Here is a 25,645-nt window from a genome sequence, read left to right on the forward strand (position 1 = left end):
ATTACTGAGTACATATTTTGTTTTAAGTAGTGTATTAGTATTAATGCACAAGTCATGAAAAGTACCGTAATCTAGGTTCAATTAGATAATTGGGATGAGTTGATCAGTACAGAAATTTAAAGTAAGGTACCGCGGGGCAAGTGGGAACGAAAAAAAACGATAGTTCAAACAAATTGTTCAATCAAATTTTCAAATGTCAATATTTTTCAAATCCAACAACACAATCACGTTTTGGCAACATATTTGCTGGTGTGTGCATGAAACTAATCGAATAATTTCGAAATTGTGAAAACCTTGGAAGAAAGTTTTAGAATGAGCCAATGGTCCCACTTGCCTCGCTAAGCGGGGCAAGTGGGACACATCCAGTTTCATGCGTCAATCCACATCAGTAAGTAAACCATTACAATAATAGGATTGATAAGTCATAGATTTTTAATTTTAAGTACATATTTGATGTACATAAGGGATCAACCATAAAATACGTTACGTTTTAGGAAGAAACCCTTTATTTAATAGTATGTCACCTCACATTTAATATTAACTGAAAATTCCTCAATAAAAGCGTAAAGAGGTATTAAACATGTTCATAATATATCATTCATAAGTTGTTAATTAAAATGTAGAACATAAACAATCAATAATTGACGAAATTATAAATATGTTTTGTTATTATTTATATGCATGGCAGAAAACCACCTTATGGGGTGGAATTGTTTTCCATCTCTACTTAATTTGGTAGAAATAACAAATAAAGTTCAAATAAAATAGAAAAGTAATCGTTCTCATGATGCACTTCAAATTTCAGCTGTGTGTTTGTTCAATTTTGAAATCGTATTTCAAAAATAAAAAATAAATTTAAAAATAAAGAATAATAACACTTTTCTTCTCTCTCCTATGCAATTACGTAATTTGAGGTTGATCTTTTTTGATAAAAATCATTTGTTTGAATATTTTAGTGCTACTCTCTAGGAGAATGTATGAAACGTGTACGAAAAGTTTTGATTCTGGTTTATGTTTTGATAGGTCCCACTTACCCCAGGTACAAATATATTCTGGGGTAAGATAGACCATCGAAAATTTCATATGAAATGAAAACAAAATACTGGTTTATCGTTAGCAGCTTGTAATAATACTCAAAATTATAGCATACTGATGGAAATTCGATTTAAAACACATTTATTTTTTGCGAGTCAATGCAAGACGTGGAACGTGTCACAATTTGTCATGCAAGTTGAAAATGGCGCTGAACTGACAACTGTTACTTGAACCACATGGTAATTAAAATAACAATATGTTTAGTACTAAATACATTCCTTGTCATTGTATCTTCAACTTTCTAGAAGAATACCCCCATGAAAAACTTTTCCTAGTTGAGCTATGACGAAACGCCCCACTTACCCCGTATTCTCACTTGCCCCGCGTTACCTTATTTTAAATGTGATCTGTTATTGGCGTTGCAGTCAATGTAAATCAAAAGCTGATTCGTTTCAATTATCTGACGTTTCGATGTTTTTAACACCTTTTTCAAGGATTAGAAACAATAGCTTTTTCGACGCGTATAACAGAGCGTATAACGCCAATAACAGATCACTGCCAGTTCCCTTAGTCGATAGCATTCCTCCGAAGTATTTTAAATGTTGTGTAAAGTGCTTATTTTGTTTAAATTTATAACTAGGGAAAATGGAAATTCGCGGCAAAATTTTGGAAATTTCACGTCTGACCAAGGCGATGAATTAAAAATTTCGCGGCTTTGTCGCGGTCCCATACTTTTGGACGTATTTTACTCAAATACATCTTTATTTTGGAGAAAATAGCCTTTATATATGCAAATTTCTTAGAATTTCATTAAATACAGTCTTTATTTTACAAATAATGATGAAAAGTTTGATATGAGAGTCATAATACAAAATTTCAAACAAAGGTAGCCAATCAGAAAGACATCCAAGTAAGAACTAAAAATTTGATGGAACTTCGATTTTAAGATAAATAAATCATTTTTATTAGCAAAAAATGGAATTCACTGTGATTTTCATAAAAATTCTCCAAATTTGACTAATTTCGTGGCATTTCACGGAATTTCTCAAATTTCTCGGCAAAGGCTCAATTTCGCGGAATTCGTGGCTTCCGCGAAATCGCGAATATCCATTGTCCCTATTTATAACATAGCAAAAGATTGGGTTCACCCTTCAGTATGGTGTATCGTGCAAAAGTTTGGGTTCGCCTGAACTTACTTAAATCTGTGAAATCTCAAACCAATCATGTACGCGCCATTATTTGCGCTTAAGAAAGCTTTAAACTATTAAAATCGGTTGAAAAATGTCAGAGATATTGACAAAAATGATGTGCGTGTGGCTCAGGTGAACCCAAACTTTTGCACGATGACTTGACTGACTGTTTCATTGATTTTGAATACTTTCCAGATTTTTCCGCCAAAATTTCGTGGGGTCTCTTCAAAGAATATAAGATTACGATTCTAATGACACTTTGATTTAAAATTTTGGTCAACCCAATGCTGAGGAAATTAGATATGATTTTTCAGTGTGTTTTTTGAAAAATGTCACAATTTCAAGTATAAATTGAATATACAAATTTGAAAAATTGTTTTTCCATACATACGAAGTAAGAATAACTCTTTGCTTTTTGAATGCGGCTTATAGAGTTTCAATTGGACGTGTAATCACAGAGATATGGACAGAACACTTTTGCATATTTTTGAGGGGGTGAACCCAAACTTTTGCACGGGAGTGTATATTTTATACATGGGCATTTTTTTAAATTATCGGACAATTTGGGCCGGAGGTTCTCCGATTTGCATGAAATTTTCACCAGAGGTAGAGCTCGTGGATACATGACCAAAAGTGAAATTCAAAAAAATTATAGTGGCCTATTTTCCCGGAAAACTCTCTAGATGAATTTTCACGATTTTTCTACATACCTCAAACTTTGAAAATTAATATCTCCTGAACTATGCATCGTAGAACAAAAGTTTTTTGTGAAATCGAAAGGAAATTTTCTCAGCAATCTATTAAAAATATAAAAAGTAAAACATTTCTCGGAAAATTTCTCACTATGGAGAAAATTGTCGGAAAAATAGCAAAAAAACTATCGTCTGTATCATGAAAAATTTTCAAAAAAATATTTTTTGTTTCATCAATCCATACTCTAACTTTCGTCCATAGACGCCAAAGTGGTATCTTTTACCGTTTAGGCGACAGAACTGAAAAGCCGATGACCACCCGCACGCTTCCCATAGAAAAATGTGTTCTATTCTGGGCCTTATAACCGTGCGCTAACGGCGGCAGTGCATTGTAAGTGTAATGCAGTAAACCATCCTTTCCTTTCCAGTCAGAAGAAGCTTTTCGTCAATCGGAGCACTCTCCTTTGGTCTGTTGGGTGTTTTGTATGTCCGTTACTCGTTACCTTTACTATTGAGACCAACAGTCTTTAATTGAAAACGAACCTAACATTTAATAATATAGGTAATAGGAACTGACCCTCAGCAAGCGTGGGAAAATTCACTCACTCACTCACCGATGAAAAATAGCAAAAAATTTGCTGCTATCGAACATTCAGTGATAGCTGAATCGTCCTAGCATGAAAGCGTCGAAACCAATTGTGTAAAAGCGACAATCGGAAGGAACGCGAAGAAAAGTGAATAGGTACCAATACACTTGTATCTGCGAGGCACGAGCCGAATGCATTGAACTGACTGAGGGGATTCCTACTCACTGAATCATTCCGTTGTGTGGACTGCCAGTCAGTGAACGCTCATTAGCACTCAAACCCGAATGCCATTCGAACGGAATCAGAATGTAAATAATCATCCTGGACAAACATTTCAAAAGGGCACATCGACATTGGTAAACATTGGCTTTGCAAGCCGCTGTTGAATCCAATTCAACTCGATCACGCTCACCTATAACACTATCAGGAAGAGCTAACACCAATCTTTCTGATAGTGGGGTAAGTTTGCCTGGGCGGGCTAAAAAGGGCTCAACAGCAACGTTTCTGAAAAAAAAGCTCAAGACCTCTTAGGCCCTTTTCAAATGTTTGTCCTTTGTCCGAATTTTGGTATTGCATTCGACTGATCAGATGCCGTTTTTTGTTTCGCTTAGTGCTCGCCGAAGAAACAGAATGGGCACTGGAAATTGAAACGTTCGGCTTGGTTAAAAAACGGCTTTCTCGTTCCCAACTGTGCGTGGAAGCGAGTGAGGGAAACACAATAACTGAGTAGGTGTTTCCCATGCTTGACCCTCAGTATCATATAGTTGCCAAGCAAAAAGGATATTTATGCAAACATAAAGTGCTATTTTTAATTTTCTTGCTTTTTCAAATTTTGTTCAATTTATCAAATGATTAGATACACCCGATTCTGTTTTTGCACGGATTTTTTTTACACGGTCGTGCAAAAAAGTTTTCATACATTTTTTTTCGCCAATTTTTTTTTGACACGTCGAGAAATGGTGTTACTTTTTTTGCACGGTTTTTGAAATTTTGAACTGAAAACTTTTTTTGGACGGTACGCATCCCCCGTGCAAAAACAGAATCGGGTGTAATTAACTAAGAGTGCGCGAATAAATTTTCAGTTTTGTTTTCTATACAAAGTGATATATTTGATGTAAATTCTGATTGTTCCTTGAAAGAATATAGTATAGTATTTGCATGTATATAATATCAATCAACTGTATAACACTCAGGGACGCTATCTATTGTTCCATTGATGGCTGCTGTGGAATATTCCACTGCCAGTCAGCATGCAGTCTCTACAGTTGGCGCCAACCCAACAGCGCGCCAAACTGTATTGAGAAGCGTACGCGCGTAATGAATAATTATTGTATGTTTTGTCTGGCTGTATCGTGCGCCTATATAAGGCGCACCCATTGAATTTGTAAGAATGTAGTTTCTTTCGTTTCTCCACCGAGTAGGCATGCTGCCTCTCAGTGGTAATAAATCTGTTAAAGTGAAGCCGTTCGCTTGATTTGCCGTCCGTTGTATCGTAAAAGACACAACGTAGGAAAGACGTCCTGGCCGAAACAACATATTAACAATATATTCATAAGTTTTCAAAGAAAGTGGGTCTTGAGATTGGATCCTTCAAACGTTACCATAATGATTGATTGTAACAAGAACTTCCCGTGCGGGTTTCATAGAGGCTGTTAGCTTTAATACTAAATAACGTTGCTGATGAAGGGCACACAAAACATCCAACTGATTAATGGAGAGTGGTCCGATTGACGAAAAGCTTCTTCTGACTGGAAAGGAAAGGATGGTTTACTGTGTTACACTTACAATGCGTGTAAATTACTGCCGCCGTTAGCGCACGGTTATAAGGCCCACAATAGAACACATTTTCCTATGGGAAGCGTGCGGGTGGTCATCGGTTTTTCAGTTCTGTCGCATAAACGGTAAAAGATACCACTTTGGCGTCTATGGACAAAAGTTAGAGCATGGATTGATGAAACAAAAAATATTTTTTTGAAAAATTTTCATGATACAGACGATAGTTTTTTTTGCTATTTTTCCGACAATTTTCTCCATGGTGAAAAATTTTCTGAGAAATATTTTTCTTTTTATATTTTTAATAGATTACTGAGAAAATTTCCTTTCGATTTCACAAAAAACTTTTGTTCTACGATGCATAGTTCAGGAGATATGAATTTTCAAAGTTTGAGGTATATAGAGAAATCGTGAAAATTCATCTAGAGTTTTCCGGGAAAATAGACCACTATATTTTTTTTTGAATTTCACTTTTGGTCATGTATCCACTAGCTCTACCTCTGGTGAAAATTTCATGCAAATCGGAGAACCTCCGGCCCAAACCTGTCCGATAATTTAAAAAAATGCTCACATTTGATATCAGGCCGAATATTCGATGCATACACTAATAACAACATGAAGCGCTGCAATATCGAACAATAAATGAAGTAGCTGCATAGTACCGCCAGCGGCTAGTTGAGTGGTTGGAAAGATTCGTTTCTAGAGATTTCAACAGTATCCAAAAAGCTGGAACCAAAACGACATAGGACGTGATGGTATTGGAGAACTGTGAAAACGAAACTATATGAAACGGTTTGATAAGGAGTGCCAGAGAATGCTGGACATGAAGATTGCCGATAAGAGCATTATGCTAGTGGCCGATACTCGACTTAACAGAGAGTGAATCAGTATAGTGAGAGCTAAAAAAAACGAACTCGCTGCAGAAAAAAAAGGAGGCAAAAATATAAATTATAAAATTCAGTCTGTATGATATTTCGAAGACGCTGTAAATAAATAAATAAATAAATAAATAAATAAGAGTGTAGACTAACTCACAAGAAAATCTACACACTTGCATTGCATGTTATGTTTCATCATGTAAAGTATGTACGTATATCGCCTCCACTTTGGTATCTTAAGGCATGTTCGCTACATCTTATACGTGAAACTTTGCTCAAATAAGCGTCGCATAGCGCAAAAGGTGATTTGGTTATACGTGCACTCTCGTTGTCTGGGAAATATCTTACTATTTTTTTTATTTTACGTGGGTTATATTGCAAAATGTCTACAATTCGGGAAAACATTCAAATCACATACTGTTTACTATCATGAACATTTTTCACACATACATTGAAGTTTTATAATCTTACGTATGCTTACGTAGCACTTGTGTGCGTTTTGTTAAATTAGCAAAATTTCTTCACAAGTCAAACTACCATATTTGTTTTCATTTTTGCGTAACGATTGTCGGTACATGTTTGGTAATAAATTTTCTCTTTGATGAGTAGCAAACAACGTACTTAATTTGATTTCTGTGTGTTTTCAGGGCTGAAAAAAAGATTGCTTACTTTTTTAGCCTTCAGCCTGCTGATCCAACATATCTGACCGGATGTTGCAAACGCATACGCGCAGCACCTCGAGGCTGCATTACCGGAAGGGGGTGAGCTGGATGAAGCCCCTCTTGAGGACTGCTGGAGGACAGTGAAAGCAGTCATCTACGATGCAGCTGAGAGCAACGTCGGAAACGTGGGACGGAGTCGACGGTACGATTGGTTCAACGAGGAATGTAGGCAGATTCTGGAGGAGAAGATTGCAGCGCGGGCGGTCCTGCTGCAGTGAGGGACCCGGCAGAACGTGGAACGTTGTGGACGAAAACGGCAACAGCAGGGAGAAGCAAAACGTCGTCACGGAGTACGAGGAGATGGAATAGTTATGCCGGTCTCAAGAAACAGGTAGGTTCTATCAGAAGCTCAACGCATCTCGCAACTGCTTCGTGTCGTGAGCCGAGAAGTGCAGGGATAAGGATAAGAGCATCTTGGCGTATGAGCGTGAGGTGATCAAAAGGTGGAAGCAGTAATTAACGAACACCTGAATAGTGCTGAGCACAGACAATGAAGATAGAGACAACGGAGGAAATGCCTTTGTCGGTACTGCGGACAATGGAAACCAACCAACTTTAAGGGAGGTTACGGATGCCATTCACCAGCTCAAGAACAATAAAGCTGCTGGTAAGGATGGTATTGGAGCTGAACTCATAAAGATGGGCTCGGAGAGCCTGGCCATTTATCTACACCGGGGAAACAGAACAGCTATCGGAGGAGTGGAATGGAGGAGTAATAAACCCCATCTACAAGAACTTCGACAAGTTAGTTTGTAAGAACTTTGGAGTGATCATCATTCTAAATGTGGCCTACAATGTATTATCCAAGATCATCTTCCGTCGTCTGTCACCTTTATTAAACGAGTTCGTGGGAAGTTATCAGGCCGGCTTCGTTGACAGCCGATCAACAACGGACCAGATCACTGTACAGCAACCCTCAAAAGATGGTGTTCGTGTTGGATCCGGTTGGTACAAGAAGGCGTGGAGCGCAGCGAGCTAGGTGGGAGCATCAAGCGCGCATCGACTTGGCGAGCGTGGGGCAGAACCGAGAATGGAGAGATGCAGCGACGAACCCAGTATTGTGGCGTAAAATTGTTGATTCAGTGTTATCTGTTTAGATGTTAACTAAATAAATGAATGAATTTCTAGGGAAATGTTTTTAGGAAGATCATTGCAAATATTCATATAAATGTCTAATTAAATCCCCTTCCAGTTAGTTTCCTAAATGTTTCTGAAGGACTTTTGATGAGCATCACGAAAGAATTTATAATAAAATTTTTGGGAAAAACTATTTGAAGGAATTCACAGGAATAGAGCTTTCAGAGCAATATCTCAGAATAAAATTTGACAAAATCAATGAATTTTTGAAGAAATTGCGAGAGAAAATATCAAGCTTTTGAATGGCTTAAGTATTTTTTTTATGAATAGACTCCGGGAACATATTTAATTTGTGGATAAAAGGTAGATATAAAAGAATTAGTTGTCCTCTAGGAGGAGTTCACGTCACGTCACTTTCAGATTTCACGCGATTAATCGAGGTCTTCACACTATTATTGAAAAAAAAAATAAAAGAACGTAGCAACTGAAGAGTGTTTTGTAAATCATAAGTTATGAAAATTGACTCATAAGATTTTTCTTCACATTACGATCGTGTAATGTTTATTTTATTTTTATGTTTATTATCATTCAAAATTCTCGGGGAGGGTGGTGCTAGTTGTATGGGAGACTGTACCAATATGGTTCATGATTATACGGGTATGTTTCTACTGCTTTCCATACTTGAATTTTATATTGCTATAAGCAAAGTATGAAATAACCCGTCAAGGTTTGCTCACCTTTGATGAATTTCGGAATTCTAAGAAGTAATTTTAAGCAATATAACTGAAAACAAAATCTTAACTGTTAATATTATTGTATTGATAAACTTTTGTTAAAATGTGTGAAAATATTTATGAAAACTGTGGAAATTCTTGTAGATACCCCCAGTTGCTATAAATCGTGTTGTCTTCTTCGCTCTAGTTTTGAAGTATCTATAAAATAGTCGCGCATAAGTCATCAATCCTATTTTAAGTAACTACGGGCATCTACAATCGTTTTCAAGTTGTTTTGCGGGAATTTTCATTACAACGTATAATAAAAAAATGTTTATGGATAAACAATTGAAGTTAGTATAGAACATTTTTCAAAAAAGCGTTGTAAATATAAATAACGACCCCGTGTTTTCTATTGCAAAAATAAAAATATGCCATTCACAATTACTTTAAATTAAATTACGTGTTACGTTTTGTTTTATTTTAAATTTTCGTTTTGTTTTATGGAAAATATGGTATTATTAAAATAAAATCTATTGTATTTTGATAATATTTTCGTTCATGGAAGTCACCTTTAAACATAACGCTTAATATTTCAAATCTTGGAAAGCTTCTAAAATACATATATTCAAAATATCAATTTGATGCACTTATTAATATTTAGTGAAATAGAAATTGATTAATAAATGCAGAAATTAATAAACCGAGTTTTCCCCCTACTAAAATCAAGCCACCCCAACCAAAATGAATCGATTATATTTACCTGGACTCGCCGTTACGCTGTTGATCTGCAGCGATCCATTACTGTCGAAACCGGAGATCAAAGGCGAGGCCAACATGAAGCCGTCATCCATCTCATCGAATTCGCCCAATCTTTGCGACAGCGTTCCGGCGAATCGACTACCATGGGAGGACAGTGGGCTGCCAGTCACAAATTCCGGCGTATGGTTGAACTTGGTTCCGTTGAATGGTCTGGACATTGAGTGAACCGGTGCCGTACTGGGATGATCGCGCATTTCGGTAAACTGATATTTCGCACTCGGGATCGACAGCTTCAGAGGCATACGTTTGGTGGCGGGCGATGCACTCAAACCGTTCCTCTGCGGACTTCCTGCAGATCCCAATGGCGAAACGTTTTCGTTATGATTGAGGGGCATTTTTCCGCTCGGCGCGGGATTAATGCGTCTGCTGTTACTGTCGGTCATATCTTCTTTCGCACGCGTGGTTCGGATTGACTGCGTTCACTGTTTACTCAATATTTTATCACTTTTTTTTTGCGCTCCGAAGCCTATTCGTTCGTACACATGGGTGTTGTTTTTGTGTACATTCGTGGAATTTCGCTCGCGTATTTTTCAAGCCAGATCGACGATGTTTCGAATGAATTGTTTACTTTATTTGCATATAATTTTGGTTTTACATCGCCCACGTGAATGTCGATTTTTATTACACTGTCGCGGTCAATATCACACTGCTGAGCAAAAAAAGATGAAGTATTGATAGCAAAAGTATCGTTCTCAAAGTGTTTGGAATTATTTTTTATTTAAATCAAATGATAACCAACATATACCATGAGGAAAGGAATAATGGTGTAATAAATTTTGAGTTAGCTAGTATTGTTAATGCCACCACACTACATTTCTAGGGGAGACAATAACACCCTTGTATTTATTATGGTTTACAAGCGTCATAATAATGCAAACCATATTATGCAATTCATTCCACATTCATGAGTTTAGCCGGTTTTATTGTTTCCCAAACAACCACAAATTATACAAAACGTTTGTTGCCATTGCTTCTTGATCTGCGTAAATGTTTTAAATTTAAATTCTTCCGGTTTGTTGTACTGCGTAACCCGTGTTATTGAGAATTATGTTTATTATACATTGTTTTTTTTGTCTGCGCATTTCAGAGCCATAGATGTTTTGAACCATGTTTTGTACCTCGAGTACGGTACTGTTTGAGGTCCAAATAATCGAAAAAATATTTTCCCTTTACCGATCAGTTTTTGTTGGAATTTTCCACCTTTTTAGATCCTCGCTCATGATTGCGAATAATCATGTATAATTTATAAATTTATATATGACACAAATTAAAACATTTTTTATAAGCATGATATCATAATCTCTAGAAAACTATAAAACATGTATTATATAGAGCTTATTAGTGAAGCTCATTTCTTCCTTGATTAATATAGACAAAATTGGATATTTCTAAGCTTCTCTGTTTTTTTTTGTATTTTTTTCTCAAATTTCTGTTTTTATATTCTTTTTATTTTTTATTTTTTGTTCTACAATGTTTTAGAATAATTGATTTGAAGCAACTTTGCCGAAGCACCCAAATTTTTATCTCTTATGGTTCGCAAGTTATGATTTTTTTTAACATTTTTTTTTTTTTGGAATTTATATACGATATTTTTTTGCAAAAACTTTTTCCACTTTTAGAACTAGTTATTGTGCAACTTTATGTGGAATAAACTATTGTTGTATCGCTTATGCTTGCAGAGTTATCAGAGATTTTCTTCGGAAAAATTGTTATTTTCAAATGTCAATGTCTCTGAAAGGCGCAAACAGTTTCTAAATCTTTAGCGCCATTGTAAAGATGATCTTTTTCTCTAGATAGGCGTTATGAAAAACAGCCTATTACGATGAGAAATTGCAAAATCTACTATTCTTACTCCCAACTCCTTAGACTCCACTTACTGTGATCCATCTAATATCAATACATGTATATTAAATTTTTATTGACTTTACATACAGTTATTTCGGTTGTTCTAGCAAATATCTCATTTTCGCTTTCTGTGGCATATACATTTGGGTTTGTGGTGAATATATCCTAAAGCGTTGATATTTTAAGGATACTTTGTATCGAACACGTTCAGAACTATCAATTTTACATACTTTTGCTGAAGCCACCAAAGTGTTAACTCACTTATTTTCAAAATTCTAAAAAGTTGTTCGTTTAAAAACATATTATTTTTAAAATTTTGTTAATCTCTGCAAACAAAAAACGTCCTCACAATTTTTTCACCATAATTAGAGAAAAATATCAACTTTACAATTGCGACAAAAGATTGAGAATCCGTTTGCGCCTTTCAGAGATATTGACTTTTGAAACAAACAATTTTTCCAAAGAAAATTTCCATAGATAGAACAATAGAGAGAAAAATAGTTCATTTAGCAAAAAGATGTGCAAGTACATTGTCCTATTATTGCGATATACGTTCTTTCTAGAAAAAACGCCATTTTCTTCAAAATTCAACGTCAATTATGTAACTACATTCTTAATGAACTGAAATACCAGCTGCATGTAATTGTCTTGGTTCTAAATTTGGAAATTCATGCTTATGAAATTCGTTCTGTAGATATAGGAACCGGTTAAAAGTATAGGCTATTTTGATGAATCGTTTAAAACTGTTCTTCCAAGGGTCAAAATCGTTTAATTTTAAAAATATAAATTCAGTTCAGCTTAAGAATAATATGAACTTTTATCATCATCAATAATATCTATAGAAAATAGAGTTTTCAATTAATAATGGGGATTTAACTCTTATACCGCTATAACATGGAATATCGCAATAATGAGCAAATTACCCAAGGTTATTATTTTTCAACATTACTGGAGACAGTTTACCTTACAGCATAGTTTCCCAAACTGTGGGTCGCGACCCCCTTGGGGGTCGTGAGGTGATCTTTGGTGGGTCGTGAGAAATTATCAAATTTCATATGTCCTCCAGCTTTTTGATTGTCTCTTCAATTTTCAACAATAGATTTTTACAAGTTCTTTACTACTCTCTCATTTATTAAATTTATCAAATTGATTTATCTATTGATTAGGCACTAGGTATGTTGCCACTAACAGCCACTCTACCGTTCAACGGAATTAAAAGCTGAAACATCGATTGAAAGACGATTTCCAGGAAATTTGAGAAAAGCTGATCGTCATCATTTGAATCACTAGCTGTATTATATATTATTTTGCTGAATTTCATTGAGATGAATCTTTTAGAACTTCACTCGATGACTGGACTAAATTTCTGCCATGCTTATGCTTTAATAAGCATACAATTTACTGAATTTCTCAGTTCGTCAAAATGTAGAAACATATTCCCGAAACTAGTGATTATTTAAATAGTTTTCAGGGTAAAGAGCTGCTTTTTTGCCAGGTAAAAAAAGATGAATATGTGAACTTTTACCGTGATTAATTACACAGCGTAACAAAAATGACATTTTTGCGTGTCTCAAGGATCCAATTATGTGTCTCAAGTAGATTTGGGGTTGCTGCATCTGATGTCATTTTCAGAAACGTTCTAGCACGTCACAATTTTTTGCTACAGATCGCCAAAGATGTATAAAACACTGTTTTTATTGATGTTTACATATAATTTGAGGTACAATTTATCAAACTTTTTTGTAATCTAATCCACCAAACATGCTATTTTGCACTTAAACTTTCATTTTGGATATAATTTGGATGAAATTGCGCGATTAAATTTAGGTTAAACCGATTTTTTCAAAATGCTTGCTGTCGCCATACAAAATTCTTCGTTTCTCTCATATGGGAAAATACAATACTTTTTTAAACCATCAAAATATAACTTTTCCACATCGAAAGTATTATAAACTTTGTTAAAAAGTATTGTTATACATATAAAGTTTGAACTCTATGGCAAATAAATCGAATAAATTGCCTTACAAGCTGGCAAACTTGCATGCAAGTTGGCTAAAATAGTCAATTTTTGCATTTTCAACAGCCAATTTCTCAAAAACTAGACGTGCTATGTTATTTCTGCAAACGGCAATGGATTCAGCAATCCTTAATTGAATGAATAGCGGTATTTTGGTGCTTGAGACAAAAACGTGTTCCGCAGTGTTATTTGTCCAGTAATACTAGCTGCTCTTATGCTTCTTTATTTTTTTCTCTTTTTAAATAAATGACCGGTCATCTGATTGAGGCATCATGATATATTGTTTGACTTTCAAATTTGAAAACGTCACCCCGTTCAGAAAACTTAGAATAGAGAAAAAAAAAACAATTATTTCAGTGAGAACATCCAGAATTCAGCATATTAACTGTAGCTTTGTTTTTATGTTTTTTTAATAATCACTTAATTTGTAAAATACTGTCGAACAGCACGGTGACAGCACCAATCTTTACCAATTACCAATCTTTTGTTCAACATTTTGAATGGCTCTGGCATGCTCCTTTTACCAACATTTTTTTTTTTTTCAAACCACCATCATGGATTGGAAGCTGGCTCTAGGGTAACATACCTGCTTTTTGATCGAAATGACGAGAGTTCATTCCCTGGTGTTACCATTTTCTAGTTTTCTTTTTAATTTTGTTCAACAGTTTTACAGATAATTCGATGTTTTCTTACAATATGATCAACTACTGCGATTACGGTCCAATTTTACACAAAATCTGAGAAAAAATGACCCAAGTAACCACTTGCCTGCTAGTTCGTCTTTTTGAGCTTATATGGCTTTTAAATTTTCTAATGTAGGTACTGTAATCTCTATAATAGCAAATTGAAGCACTAGTTAGTTACTTGGGTGATAACCTACAAAATTCATTATTGATTTCCTCCTTCCTTAGCCGAGTGGTTAGCGTCGCGGCTACAAAGCAAAGCCATGCTGAAGGTTTCTGGGTCCGAATCCCGGTCAGTCCAGGATCTTTTCGTAATAGAAATTTCCTTTACTTCCCTGGGAATAGAGGATCATTGTACCTGACACATGATATACGAATCATAACAACACTAAGTTGAGAAGCAGGAACTGTCCTAGTGAGGACATAGCCAAGAAGAAGAAGAAGATTTACTCTTAGTGGGTCGCGAGGAAGACGCTTAACGTCAAGGTGGGTCGCGCACTCGAAAAGTTTGGGAATCTATGCCTTACAGTTTGACCATTTTGATGTTGCCTCAAAGTCAAGAACTTGTACTTTCATATACACATAATTTGATCTGCATCTTGTAGCATCTTGTTTAGTTACAAATACCTATGTGAAATGTACTCAAAAATACCAAAATAACTGCAATAGCTTGTTTGCTTCAAAACTTAGCAAGATGATATAAGGTACCCCGGGGCAAGTAGGACATAAAAAAACGATAGTTCAAACAAAGTATTCAATAAAATTTTCAAATGTCAATATTTCTCAAATCCCACAACACCATCACATTTTGGCAACATATTTGTGGGTGTGTGCATTAATTTGATCGAATAATTTCGAAATTGTGAAAAAAAAATAGAAGAAAGTTTTAGAATGAGCCATTAGACGCAGTTACCTCGCTAAACGGGGTAAGTGGGACACATCCGGTTTCATGCGTCAATCCACATCAGTAAGTCAACCATTACAATAATAGGATTGATAAATCATAGATTTATAATTTTGAGTACATTTTTGATGTACATAAGGGATAAATCATAAAATACGTAACGCTTTAGGAAGAAAACGTTTATATAATAGTATGTCACGTCACACTTGATATTAACTGAAAATTCCCTGATAAAAGTGTAAAAAGAAATGAAACTTGTTCAAAATATATCATTTATAAGTTATTAATTAAAAAGTAGCACATAAACTTTCAATAATTTACGAAATTGTAATATGTTCTGTTATTATTTATATGCATGGCAGAAAACCACTCAATGGGGTGGAATTGCTTTCCGTAACTACTAAATTTGGTAGAAATAACAAATAAAATTCAATTATAACAAAAAAGTAATCGTTCTCATGATGCATTTCAAATTTCATCCCAGTCTTTGTTCAATTTTGAATTCGTATTTAAAAAATTAATAAATAAAGAAAAAAATATAGAAGTATTACACATTTCTTCTCCCTCTTATGCAATTACCTAATTTGAGATTGATCTTTTTTGATAAAAATGCTTTGTTTGAATGTTTTAATGCTACTCTATGCGAAAATGTTTGAAACATGTAGGGAAACTTTTGATTATGGTGCTTGTTTTGATAGGTCCCACTTACCCCAGGTATGAACATATTTTAGGGTAAGTTAGACCATGAAACATTTTATATGAAATGAAAACAAAATACCGGTTTATCGTTAGCAGCTTGTAATATTACTTAAATTTGTAGCTTACTGATGGATATTCGATTTATAACACATTTATTTTTTGCGAGCCAATGCAAAACGTGAAACGTGTCTCAATTTATCATGCAAGTTGAAAATGGCGCTGAATTGACAACTGTTGCATGAACCACATTGTAATAAAAATATCAGTATTTTTTGTACTTAATACATACCTTGTCATTATATCTTCAACTTTCTAGACGAATACCCCCATGAAAAACTTTGTCTAAGTAAGTTATTACGGAACGTCCCACTTACCCCGGGTTCTCACTTGCCCCGCGGTACCTTATTCAGGAAAGTTGTTAATTTTAACAATATATAAAAGTTCCTAGAACATTTTAAAACTGTAAAATGAAAAATGCAAAAGTTTTGTAAAAAATACTTTTTATGGGTTTTTATTAGAAATTTATTATATCTTGAAAACTCATGAAGTTATGAACTTGGTGTTTTACACAAAGTTGCGCAAAACAGCATTTGTTACAAATTTTGTGAATACACCAACCTTGAACATTGCGATATCACGAAATGAATTTCTATCTCATTTTTAGGGGGATATATAAAAATGCTGAATACATCAGAAATAGTGCATTTACTTATTGAGAAACTTTCTAGAAGACACAAAAAACGCTTGGAAGCATAAATAAGGCACTTTTTATTAAAAGCGCTAAAATGACAAAATCTCTCACTGTGCAATACATTAAACTAAGTTAAAACAAAATGTGCTATTAATTAAACTAAAAAATAATTCTTTTTTCTTTATTCGGCAGACAATCATCTATCAATTTTAAGTTGATTCGGCTAGCTTTTCTACTTCAGGCTTAAAATATTACAATTAGGCATCTAATTGAAACTTTATTTGGTTTTTCGTCAAATATTTCTGAACTCGTGGCTTGAAATCGGAAAATGTACAGCTTGTGGTGAGGATTTTTCTGAGGTTTTTAGATTCTGCACTGAAATATTTATTTTTTAACCTTTTATTAATGTGTTTGAATGTGTTAACATCTCATAAAACACGTAAAATGTTTCAAATTTTGTATCGCGGTGTCAAAGTTTCGATGTTTATAGAAGTTGAAAGTCCCTCATATTATTTGCGACGAAGATAAGTTTCCGATATAACTTTCATATCCTGATAGTATAAATATCCCGACGGAGAGAAGAGGATTTCTACAACTTCGTTGAAAAAAAAACAATTTTGCAGAAAAAACTAAGGCTTACAAAATATTTTCGATATAATATTTCCAATTACAAAATTACATTTCCATGATTAACTTTTGCATGGGGTATTTTCTCGGCCAAATTGCAATAAGGATCAATTCTATATTACGCATATTGTGACTAACCTTTAGATCAGTAACTTTCAAAAAACCCTGCCAAAGTAAATCAAAAGTGCCAACAATAAGATGCGTCTTCCTATGGCTCTATTTGGTATAATTGAATTTTTATTTAAAGCAAAAAGTTGAAGTATTTCTTAGCATTGGTACAAACTGTCGCGAAGCACCTGCCAAGGCTTTGCAGATCACGGTCTGTAAACCGCTGCTTCCCTTATCAGTTGATATTATCCACAATATATGAGTTTTTCTCAAAATTTGATGTGTTACAGGAAAGGGGCGGACACCACTCTATTCCTCGTAGTTTTTTGCTTAAGATAGTATATTTTCCATAAACCATTGGATTGCCCGCTAAATTGTATCCCTGTTTTCTCTCAAAATAATGCACTTGCAACAGGTGACCAAATCCATCCCGAAAAAAGGTTTTTTTTCACATTGAAAATAATTTTCAGCACTAGATATAACATTTGTAAAGATAAGCTTAAGGAGTTCTCTGTCGCACTTTTCTTTTATTTTATTTCTATACGTTGCTTCTTTTAGAAATGAAATAATCTTTCAAACACATATTTCAAAAGGTTCGTTTGAAACCGTAATGAATCCAAACGATATCATAGAGGAATAGATCAAATAAAAAACACGGGCCCTCCAAGCTTGTCAACCACATATTGATGCACCGTGGCCAACATGATTAATGACATTTTTGGGAATCTGACACTTTTGGGAAATCTGACAATTTTGGATTGCACACGTTAGCTTATAAGTACTCATTAACGTGGGTTTAAGCTGGGTAAGGCGCATAATGATGGAATTGATTTTAGTGTGTTATTGCTTAAACATTACACGATTCCTAGAAATACGCAAGTAAATGAGTAAACAATTGTGTAAGCCACTAAATAAAAGGAGAAACTATCTTCAACGTGTTTTTGTTGTAAGCTACGGAGAAATCGTCTTTGGATGCCCCCTTGATAAAAAACGATATGTTTGCACAATCTTCCATCACATTGTATCGAATGCATTCCTCCACTGTCACTCTATCTTTGTTTTCAAAACATGTCATTGAAATCCTATATGCTTCCGCCGAGAATTGAAAATATAGGTCACTATTCCGGTGATTCTTCGTCGCACATGCACTTCCATTGCTATAAATACTGATCCACATCTCGACATAAACGGAAACCCTTTCGCCTGTAACCGGATTCTCTGTACACAAGCACGCACAATGTGATCCAACATTCGGATTCGCAATGTCGAGAACAATTTGCACTTGCATTCCTTCGAGCAGTTTTTCGCATTTCAGATATTCACACGTATAGCACGTGACTTGACACCATTCTCATTTGCTGCAATGCGAAGTTCACTGCTCTTTTGCAATGCGTCTGATGGAGGTTTCGTTCGATACTGCCACTGGTTGTTCTGGGCGGATGTAAATACTAAACTCATGCAGAAACCGCTACAATCAAAGATCAAAAATTTTCCAAAGTCCGGATGTACCAATGGGCAACGGTCTTATTTCACTGTTGTATTACGATGCAAATCAAAACAGGAAGCGACTTTGAGTTTCGGGTTCGGTTCGACAGTGATAAATAACTCCGATTGCAGTCACTTGGTGCGAAACCGGCACAGAAGATCTTGCGTTGCGTTGCGTTCAAGGGTTGATCACAACTTTCGCGTGTCAAGTTTTTCGCGAACCGCATTCATGTCGCGCTCGAGCAGAACTGGTGCCATGTCCAGCCCATCATCACCGACGATGACGACGACGATCAACGGTTGCGACGGAGGCAAATGGTGGTGTTGCGATCGTGCTGCTCAACCCGGCCGTCGACGATGCTGATGTTGGATGCCGACTCTGACGCGATGGTGGAAACGCGTGTGGAGTACCGTGAATTCGAGTAAAATTGATCAGTGCACTGGGGCGAAATTGATCAGGTCGGTATTTACAAACATCCCATGTTTTTGTAGATTATAGGTGCCTGATGATTATTCATAAACTATTTTATTTTTGATAAGCTTATTTTTGCATAACCTTATGTTTTGCATAAGTTTAGTTTTGCATAGATATAGTTTATTTTGTGTAAGCAATACTGTTGAAGAAGTCAGTAGGGGAAGATCCCACAGTATTGGACACCTTAGCAGCAAAATACAAAATTCCGAAATTATTGATTTTATGAACACCCGATTCTGTTTTTGCACGGATTTTTTTTTTACACAGCCGTGCAAAAAAGTTTCCATACATTTTTTTCCACCAAAACCTTATTTTTGCATGAAACGTCGAGAAATGGTGTTACTATTTTTGCACGGTTTTTTTAATTTTGAACTGAAAACTTTTTTGGCACGGTACGCATCCCCCGTGCAAAAACAGAATCGGGTGTAGTCTTTCTACTCATTTATGATAAATATCATCGAATAGATTTATTCAAAAATAAATTTGAAACTTTAAAAGCGAATTTTATTATTGAATTTTGATGTATGTAGTACCAGACACAAACTGTTTCGAAATTGTTAAATTTAAACCAAATTGTAATTGGTTACTTCAGAAGTGGGTAATTTGTTGCCAATTCAAAGTACAGGCAACTCTCCATAAATCGATACTGAAGGGACCAACGAGTTAGAGAGGTATCGAGTTATGGAACACAAAATCAGTGCAACTGCGTTTTGAAGGTCCATCGACACATGACATGAGAAGTTTGAATTGAAAATAGGCTACCACTTCACTCACACGTTCAGTCACTCTTTTATATGAAAATCTGCCAAATATCTAACAATATAGCTTTTCTGCTCAGTTAGCAATAATTCTTCACACAGTTTTGATATGTTTTGAAGTAATCAATTTATTCCTCATTTGATAATGATACATTTTGCAATTATCATTATTGCACCAAGCCAAAATTTTGGTTAACATGTCTAAGACTACAACTCAATAATAACGGTAATAACGGCTGCAAGTATGCATGTATGTGACATTCCAATGTGTTTCATCAGATGGCCAAATTATATCAGCTGAACAAAAACCATAATCTATTTTGGACATCATCTGATCTGCCCATACTCGCATTACAGTCCCATTTGATTTTTTGCCACTTTTGAGTTAGCTCCATGAATAGTATTAATTTTCAGTGTACTTTCTAAAATCATACTCCAAATTGTTACTTTGTATGGAAGAAATATGATAAAAATACCAAACCGTGTGCGTCCCATTTTGAAAGTACCCGCATATCAGTCCCATTCAATGATTATGAAGGAATTGAAGTAAACCTATTGCTATGATCATTTCTGAAAGCTTGCATAGGGATTTTTATTTCCTTATATAAACAATTAAACAAATCAGGATAGTACAAACAATTTATAATCAAGAAAAACTCTAATTTTTGTTTAAAAAAGGTTTTACCACAACGACTTTTTCTGTTTTTCGATCAATAGTAACACCACATCAGGCTAGCTGCCTGTAAACTAAAGTAAAGTAAAAAAGTTTTCCTGAGACTATTTTACTGCTCCATTCACAATCGTCCTGCGGCAAATCATAATCAGAATCTCCAGCAGGCTGAAGTCCAACAGCGAGGAGTGAGAAGCTTGTTTGGCCGTCGCAAGATTACGCACATCGTCGCTAGCATCATCGACAGTGTTCACATGGTCAAGTATCTGCAACATCATATGCACGCATCAGAATTATCTATATCTTGAGAACCGCCATTTACCTTCATCAAGTTGCGCAAAGCATGTTCGACTCATGTTTCTTCGATATTTTTCAAATCCTCCACTCGTCATGTGCTGCGATTCAGCAAACCTTCCATAGGGCCGACCGCAACAGTTAATTTGAACTCAGGAAAATCTTCACCATTTCCTTACACATTATCACCACTGTTCAACTTAAGAACTTCAACATTGTTACTATTGAAAAATAGTTGATAACTGAAAGCTGCAAAAAGAAAAGTATATTGTAATCGATAGTAAACTTCAACAACAATGTGTCAAGGTGCACGATAACAAAGTAAGCGAATCCCAAGTTTTTGGGACTCGTTAAAAGCGTTTTTCTCGACATCATGATTTTTCTAATGGGACTGTATTGCGAGTATGGGTAGTGATGTATGCCTTCTTTACTAATGTTAAGATTTCAGATGAACTTATCTTAAATTTTAGACATATTTTATCATATTGCCACTTTTAATTTTTTTTTTACCTGTTTCTGTTCGGGATGAACAGCTGCGACCAGTTTTCTTTGATCTTTTGTGGTATCCCCGTGTACTTTGTTTAGTGCATGTCGTTCTACTCCATTACTATTGAGAAATAATGAAGTACCGTAATCCGGGGTAACATTGATCAGCGGGGTAACATTGATCGGGATGACTCATCTTGTTAAACGTTCAAATAAAGATTTATTGATGAAACATTTTCGAACCATGAATGATGCCTCTCTTTCGTATATTCATAAGCTAATGATAATTAAGGTTTTTGACAAAATTGCGTTTAGTTCATGCGCAAATTTGTCAATTTTTTGAAACAATGATTTCTATCATTTTCACTGACACTACCGAACATTCATGTCTCACATGAGTTCTGCGGACGATGTGATCAAGGAAAATGCGGGTGTTACTAAAAATGGCATAGCGATTCCGTTGCCAAATCTTTCATAAGTTTATTCAATTAGGCAACATTAACTAATTACTATTACGAATGTAGAATTTCCTGAGGAAATTGCCTACTTTTAGGCGTATTACGCGGTTCAAGGTGTTTTTAATTTTGAAATAACTCAAAAAGTAAATGACTTGTAAGAGTTTGGTCTTCATATTCGGCTTCAGGGGCCCTGATTTTAGTAAGTAACGACATTTCCAATATTAGCAACGTTGTATACTTGGGTGATCAATGTTACCCCATATCAGCTGAATCAAAAAATCACTTAAAACATTTATTTAAACATAATTAAATCTTTCGAAAAACAAAATAAAGTACATAGTTAGGACCCGAGTAACACACATGTTATAATTGATGCATATTAACTCTTATATGACAAAATCTAGCCATATAAGAGTTAATATGCATCAATTATAACATGTGTGTTCCTTGGGGAGCGGTGGATGCCAGTACTTGTTTTAAAAATATGAAACTTGTAACATTTGTATTGTGAAATGAAAAATTTAAGAAAAACTAAAAAAAATGATCAATGTTACCCCGGATTACGGTACTCGTTTTTTATACAAATATCATTCTTCACCATTTTGCATAAAGGCTCTTTAGAAAAAGATACCGCTATTTATACCTTTTGGAGAAAACAGTTTGTCACCATTAAACTCTGATTTTGACCATGCACGGGTATTCTAGCATATCAAATTATTGCTTCTACTTATAAGGTTCAAAGTCGTTTTTTGAAACTGTTAACAGGTTTCATCCCATGAAACAATTAGATTCCTTGAAACAAAAAGCTTATTTTAGAAGTTAAGAGGTCTGCTACTCCACTGATTCGGAATCGTTTCCCTCCTAGATATCGAAAGATAAACTCTTGAACTCGGAAAAAAATTGTCTCATGAGTTGAAACCAACCTCAGATGCTGATTGAGCCATTTTTTCACTTCGACCTCCTCATTATCTAGGACAAATAGGTGGGTCTTAGTGACTTGTTACTCTCTTATATTCTTCCGACCCTAACTTATAAGTATTCACAAGAACAGATACAACAAGAGTACAATATGGTAGATCTTACCCCGTAACGCACCTTTTAAAAGTTATATACTTTTAAACTTTCTATGAATGCCAATTATGAACGCTATCATTGCATTTAATGTATGTTCTAGAAATGTACATCCTCTTGCATTCGTAGGTTTCACATCTGTGAATACAATTTACAATTTTGATAGTTTTTAAGCCAATTTGTAATTGTTATGAAAATGGTCATCATTATTAAGTAGCATAGTGTATTAATAATGCAATACATAATTTCCCGCCCATATATTTTTTACCATCTCATTGGAAATTAGCATAGAACGACTAGCCTGTCCAAATTATATGCATGTCCAAGTTATATACGTCACCCTACAATCAATCGAACAATAGCGGAGTTTTGGGCAAGCGTTTCATAGTGTCAAGTAGGTCACCTCTACGTTTTACAACAGCGAGTAAATGTTTTTGCTTTTTGATTCTACTAGAATATTCTCTTAAAATTCTGAGTACAGTGTGCAAAATATAGAAATTTTCCTCTCGTATTTTTATCGATTTTGTATGAACAACCAAATATTAGTGAATTTTTATTATATTCGTAAATAGCATGGTATAAGGTGTATAATTAAAAGATTTTTTAATGTACGGTGCCTTGTGCAACTATTCAAATATGTAAGTTGATGTGGAATTCAAATGCAATGTTTGAAACATGTACTTTTTGTGGCTAGTGAGCCACCTATTTGGAAATAAAAAAAGTTATAAAAAAGTAAACTTCAGAAACAGAACTATAATAGTAAACTAGCATAGGGGTATCGATAGCGGTTATTGCCGTGAAGAAGGGGATTACAAGACTTTCATGGTATCACCGGCTTTTTTTTCAATATTTTCTGTTAACATGTTTTGGTGCTTTCAGTAGTCTTTGTCAAAGAATTTCTTATACGTTTCAACCACCCTCGCGCCCCTTCCCTTGCTTACTATCGTTTTACTACCCCATTACCCCGAATGCCATTATCCCGAATGTCACTACCCCGAATTTCATATCCCCGAATGACCCTTAACCCCGAATAACATTATCCCGAATTCCAACATCACGGGACAATGTCATTTAAGGTGTTTGGACATACGGGGGAACAGCATTCGGAGTTATGGAATTCGGGGTAATGCTCTCCGTTGGTATAACCACATTTAATCTGAACATTTTTTAATTTGTGCTCCGCTAATTTGCACATCGTTCAGATCAAAAATGGTTCAAATCAAACGTCATTGAGCTCATGGAACGGAGTAGAGTGAAATGGAACGCTGTGGAATGGAACGCAGAATCCAAACAAAACAGCCAAATGGGTAACCAAAAGTACGAATTTCTGTTTTTTGAGGGTGACTAAAAATTCAAATTAAAAATAAACCCCGATGATTTGCATGAGCTACCGTTCAAATTTGCTGGGTGCACGGTCCTCAGAATAAGCACTCGTAATCAATATGGATGCATCATTAAGATTTTGAGAAACTGTAATTTGATTGATCGTAATCGAATTAACTTTTCAAGAATGGATAATGAAATTCCTGTCATATTTTTTGTTTAGTTATTGATGAATTGACAAGTAGTTAGTTCAGCATAAAATAAATCAGCCCCTCGTAACGGTCAACTCTAATAAATATCATACATTGTTACTAAGACTCTGCTTAAGTGATAGCAATAGAAAATAAATAAATGTTTGTTTCACGTATAGTTTCATTTAATATTCATAAGGTGGTCGTGCTGCCCCACCTTGGTAGCAAAAGTCTTATGCATTTACAATCTCTTTTCTTTTTTTAAATGACACAGTGCTAATGGAAGATGTAATACTAACATTTTGATGCTAATTTGGTGTGTTTGATGAGTTTTTGACAAAGTTAGAGAACAAAATGTTGAAGGTGGCACACTTGTCTCAAATTCCGCTATCCATGAAATAAAATTGTAAAACTTTTTAAAGCAATTATGTTGCTTGAAGCTTCTTTGCACCTATAGTGGTGTATCAGTACACATAAAGGACAGTCTCAAAAGAATTCAATGAATTGCATTAAAGGAACCATACTATAATCTCCACTAAAGGGACAGTGTTCTCAGTGCTCCTTTTACTGGTGCAATTTTTTTGCAAAGAAATTGAAAATGAATCGTTATTGTCATACACTTGAATGATAGAAGGATTTAGAATCTATCAACTTATACGTTAAATTTTTTTTTTCATAATTTTTTCAGCATAATTTAGCTATTTTCCGTAGGTGCCTCACTAATGGTTTTTTCCCCTATTCATACCATGATCGTCGAAATCAATGAAAAAATAGGGTTCTCAATACTGGCGCTACTGTAAAAATCATATGTACCGTTTTTCTATCCACCATCTGACTTGGTTCTACAGTGATACCTCCATGAGTCGATGTTCCATGACTCGATATCGACTCATGGAACCATACTAAAAACAAAATTTCATGGTTACTATGATGGTCCCTAGAAACAGCTTTCCAAATGATTGCTGTTCCATGACTCGATATTTCCATGAGTCGATGGTCCCTTCGATATCGACTCATGGAGGTTTCACTGTAACATAATAAATTTGACGTCTTTAGGTTATTTTGTTTTGGTTTCATGCAGTGCCGTAGCGTGCGGTTGGCCAGGTTGGCACCCGCCAAGGGCGCCAGCCTAAAGGGGGCGCCAAAATGTGTGAATCACTCGGTAAAATTCTCAAAGGTGCATATTAGATAAGGGCTTATTATTAGTAACAATTCCAAAAAAATAGGACATAATAAAGAAACATATAAAACAGGTTTTGAAAGGCTTTAACAAAATATACAATAAGTATTTCAAAAGATATTGTTCATTCCTATATATATTTTTTAAGTTTGAAGTTCAAATAAATACACATACCGTCGTTAAGGGTGACA

General features: G+C 35.1%; 1 protein-coding gene across 2 annotated transcripts in view; it reads right to left on the reverse strand.

Moving 5' to 3' along the window:
* The window catches only part of LOC5565670 (sterile alpha and TIR motif-containing protein 1), a 151,031-nt gene extending 141,144 nt beyond the window's left edge, over positions 1-9,887 (reverse strand). For both annotated transcript variants that reach the window (XM_021842618.1, XM_021842619.1), the window contains exon 1: positions 9,431-9,887. In XM_021842618.1, coding sequence (XP_021698310.1) covers positions 9,431-9,872 — 442 coding nt within the window. In that variant the 5' untranslated portion in view covers positions 9,873-9,887. The remainder of the gene's footprint in view (positions 1-9,430) is intronic.
* Positions 9,888-25,645: the final 15,758 nt, after the last annotated feature.

This window comes from Aedes aegypti, chromosome 2 (genome assembly GCF_002204515.2).
Source record: "Aedes aegypti strain LVP_AGWG chromosome 2, AaegL5.0 Primary Assembly, whole genome shotgun sequence".
In the NCBI taxonomy this organism is placed as follows: domain Eukaryota; kingdom Metazoa; phylum Arthropoda; class Insecta; order Diptera; family Culicidae; genus Aedes; species Aedes aegypti.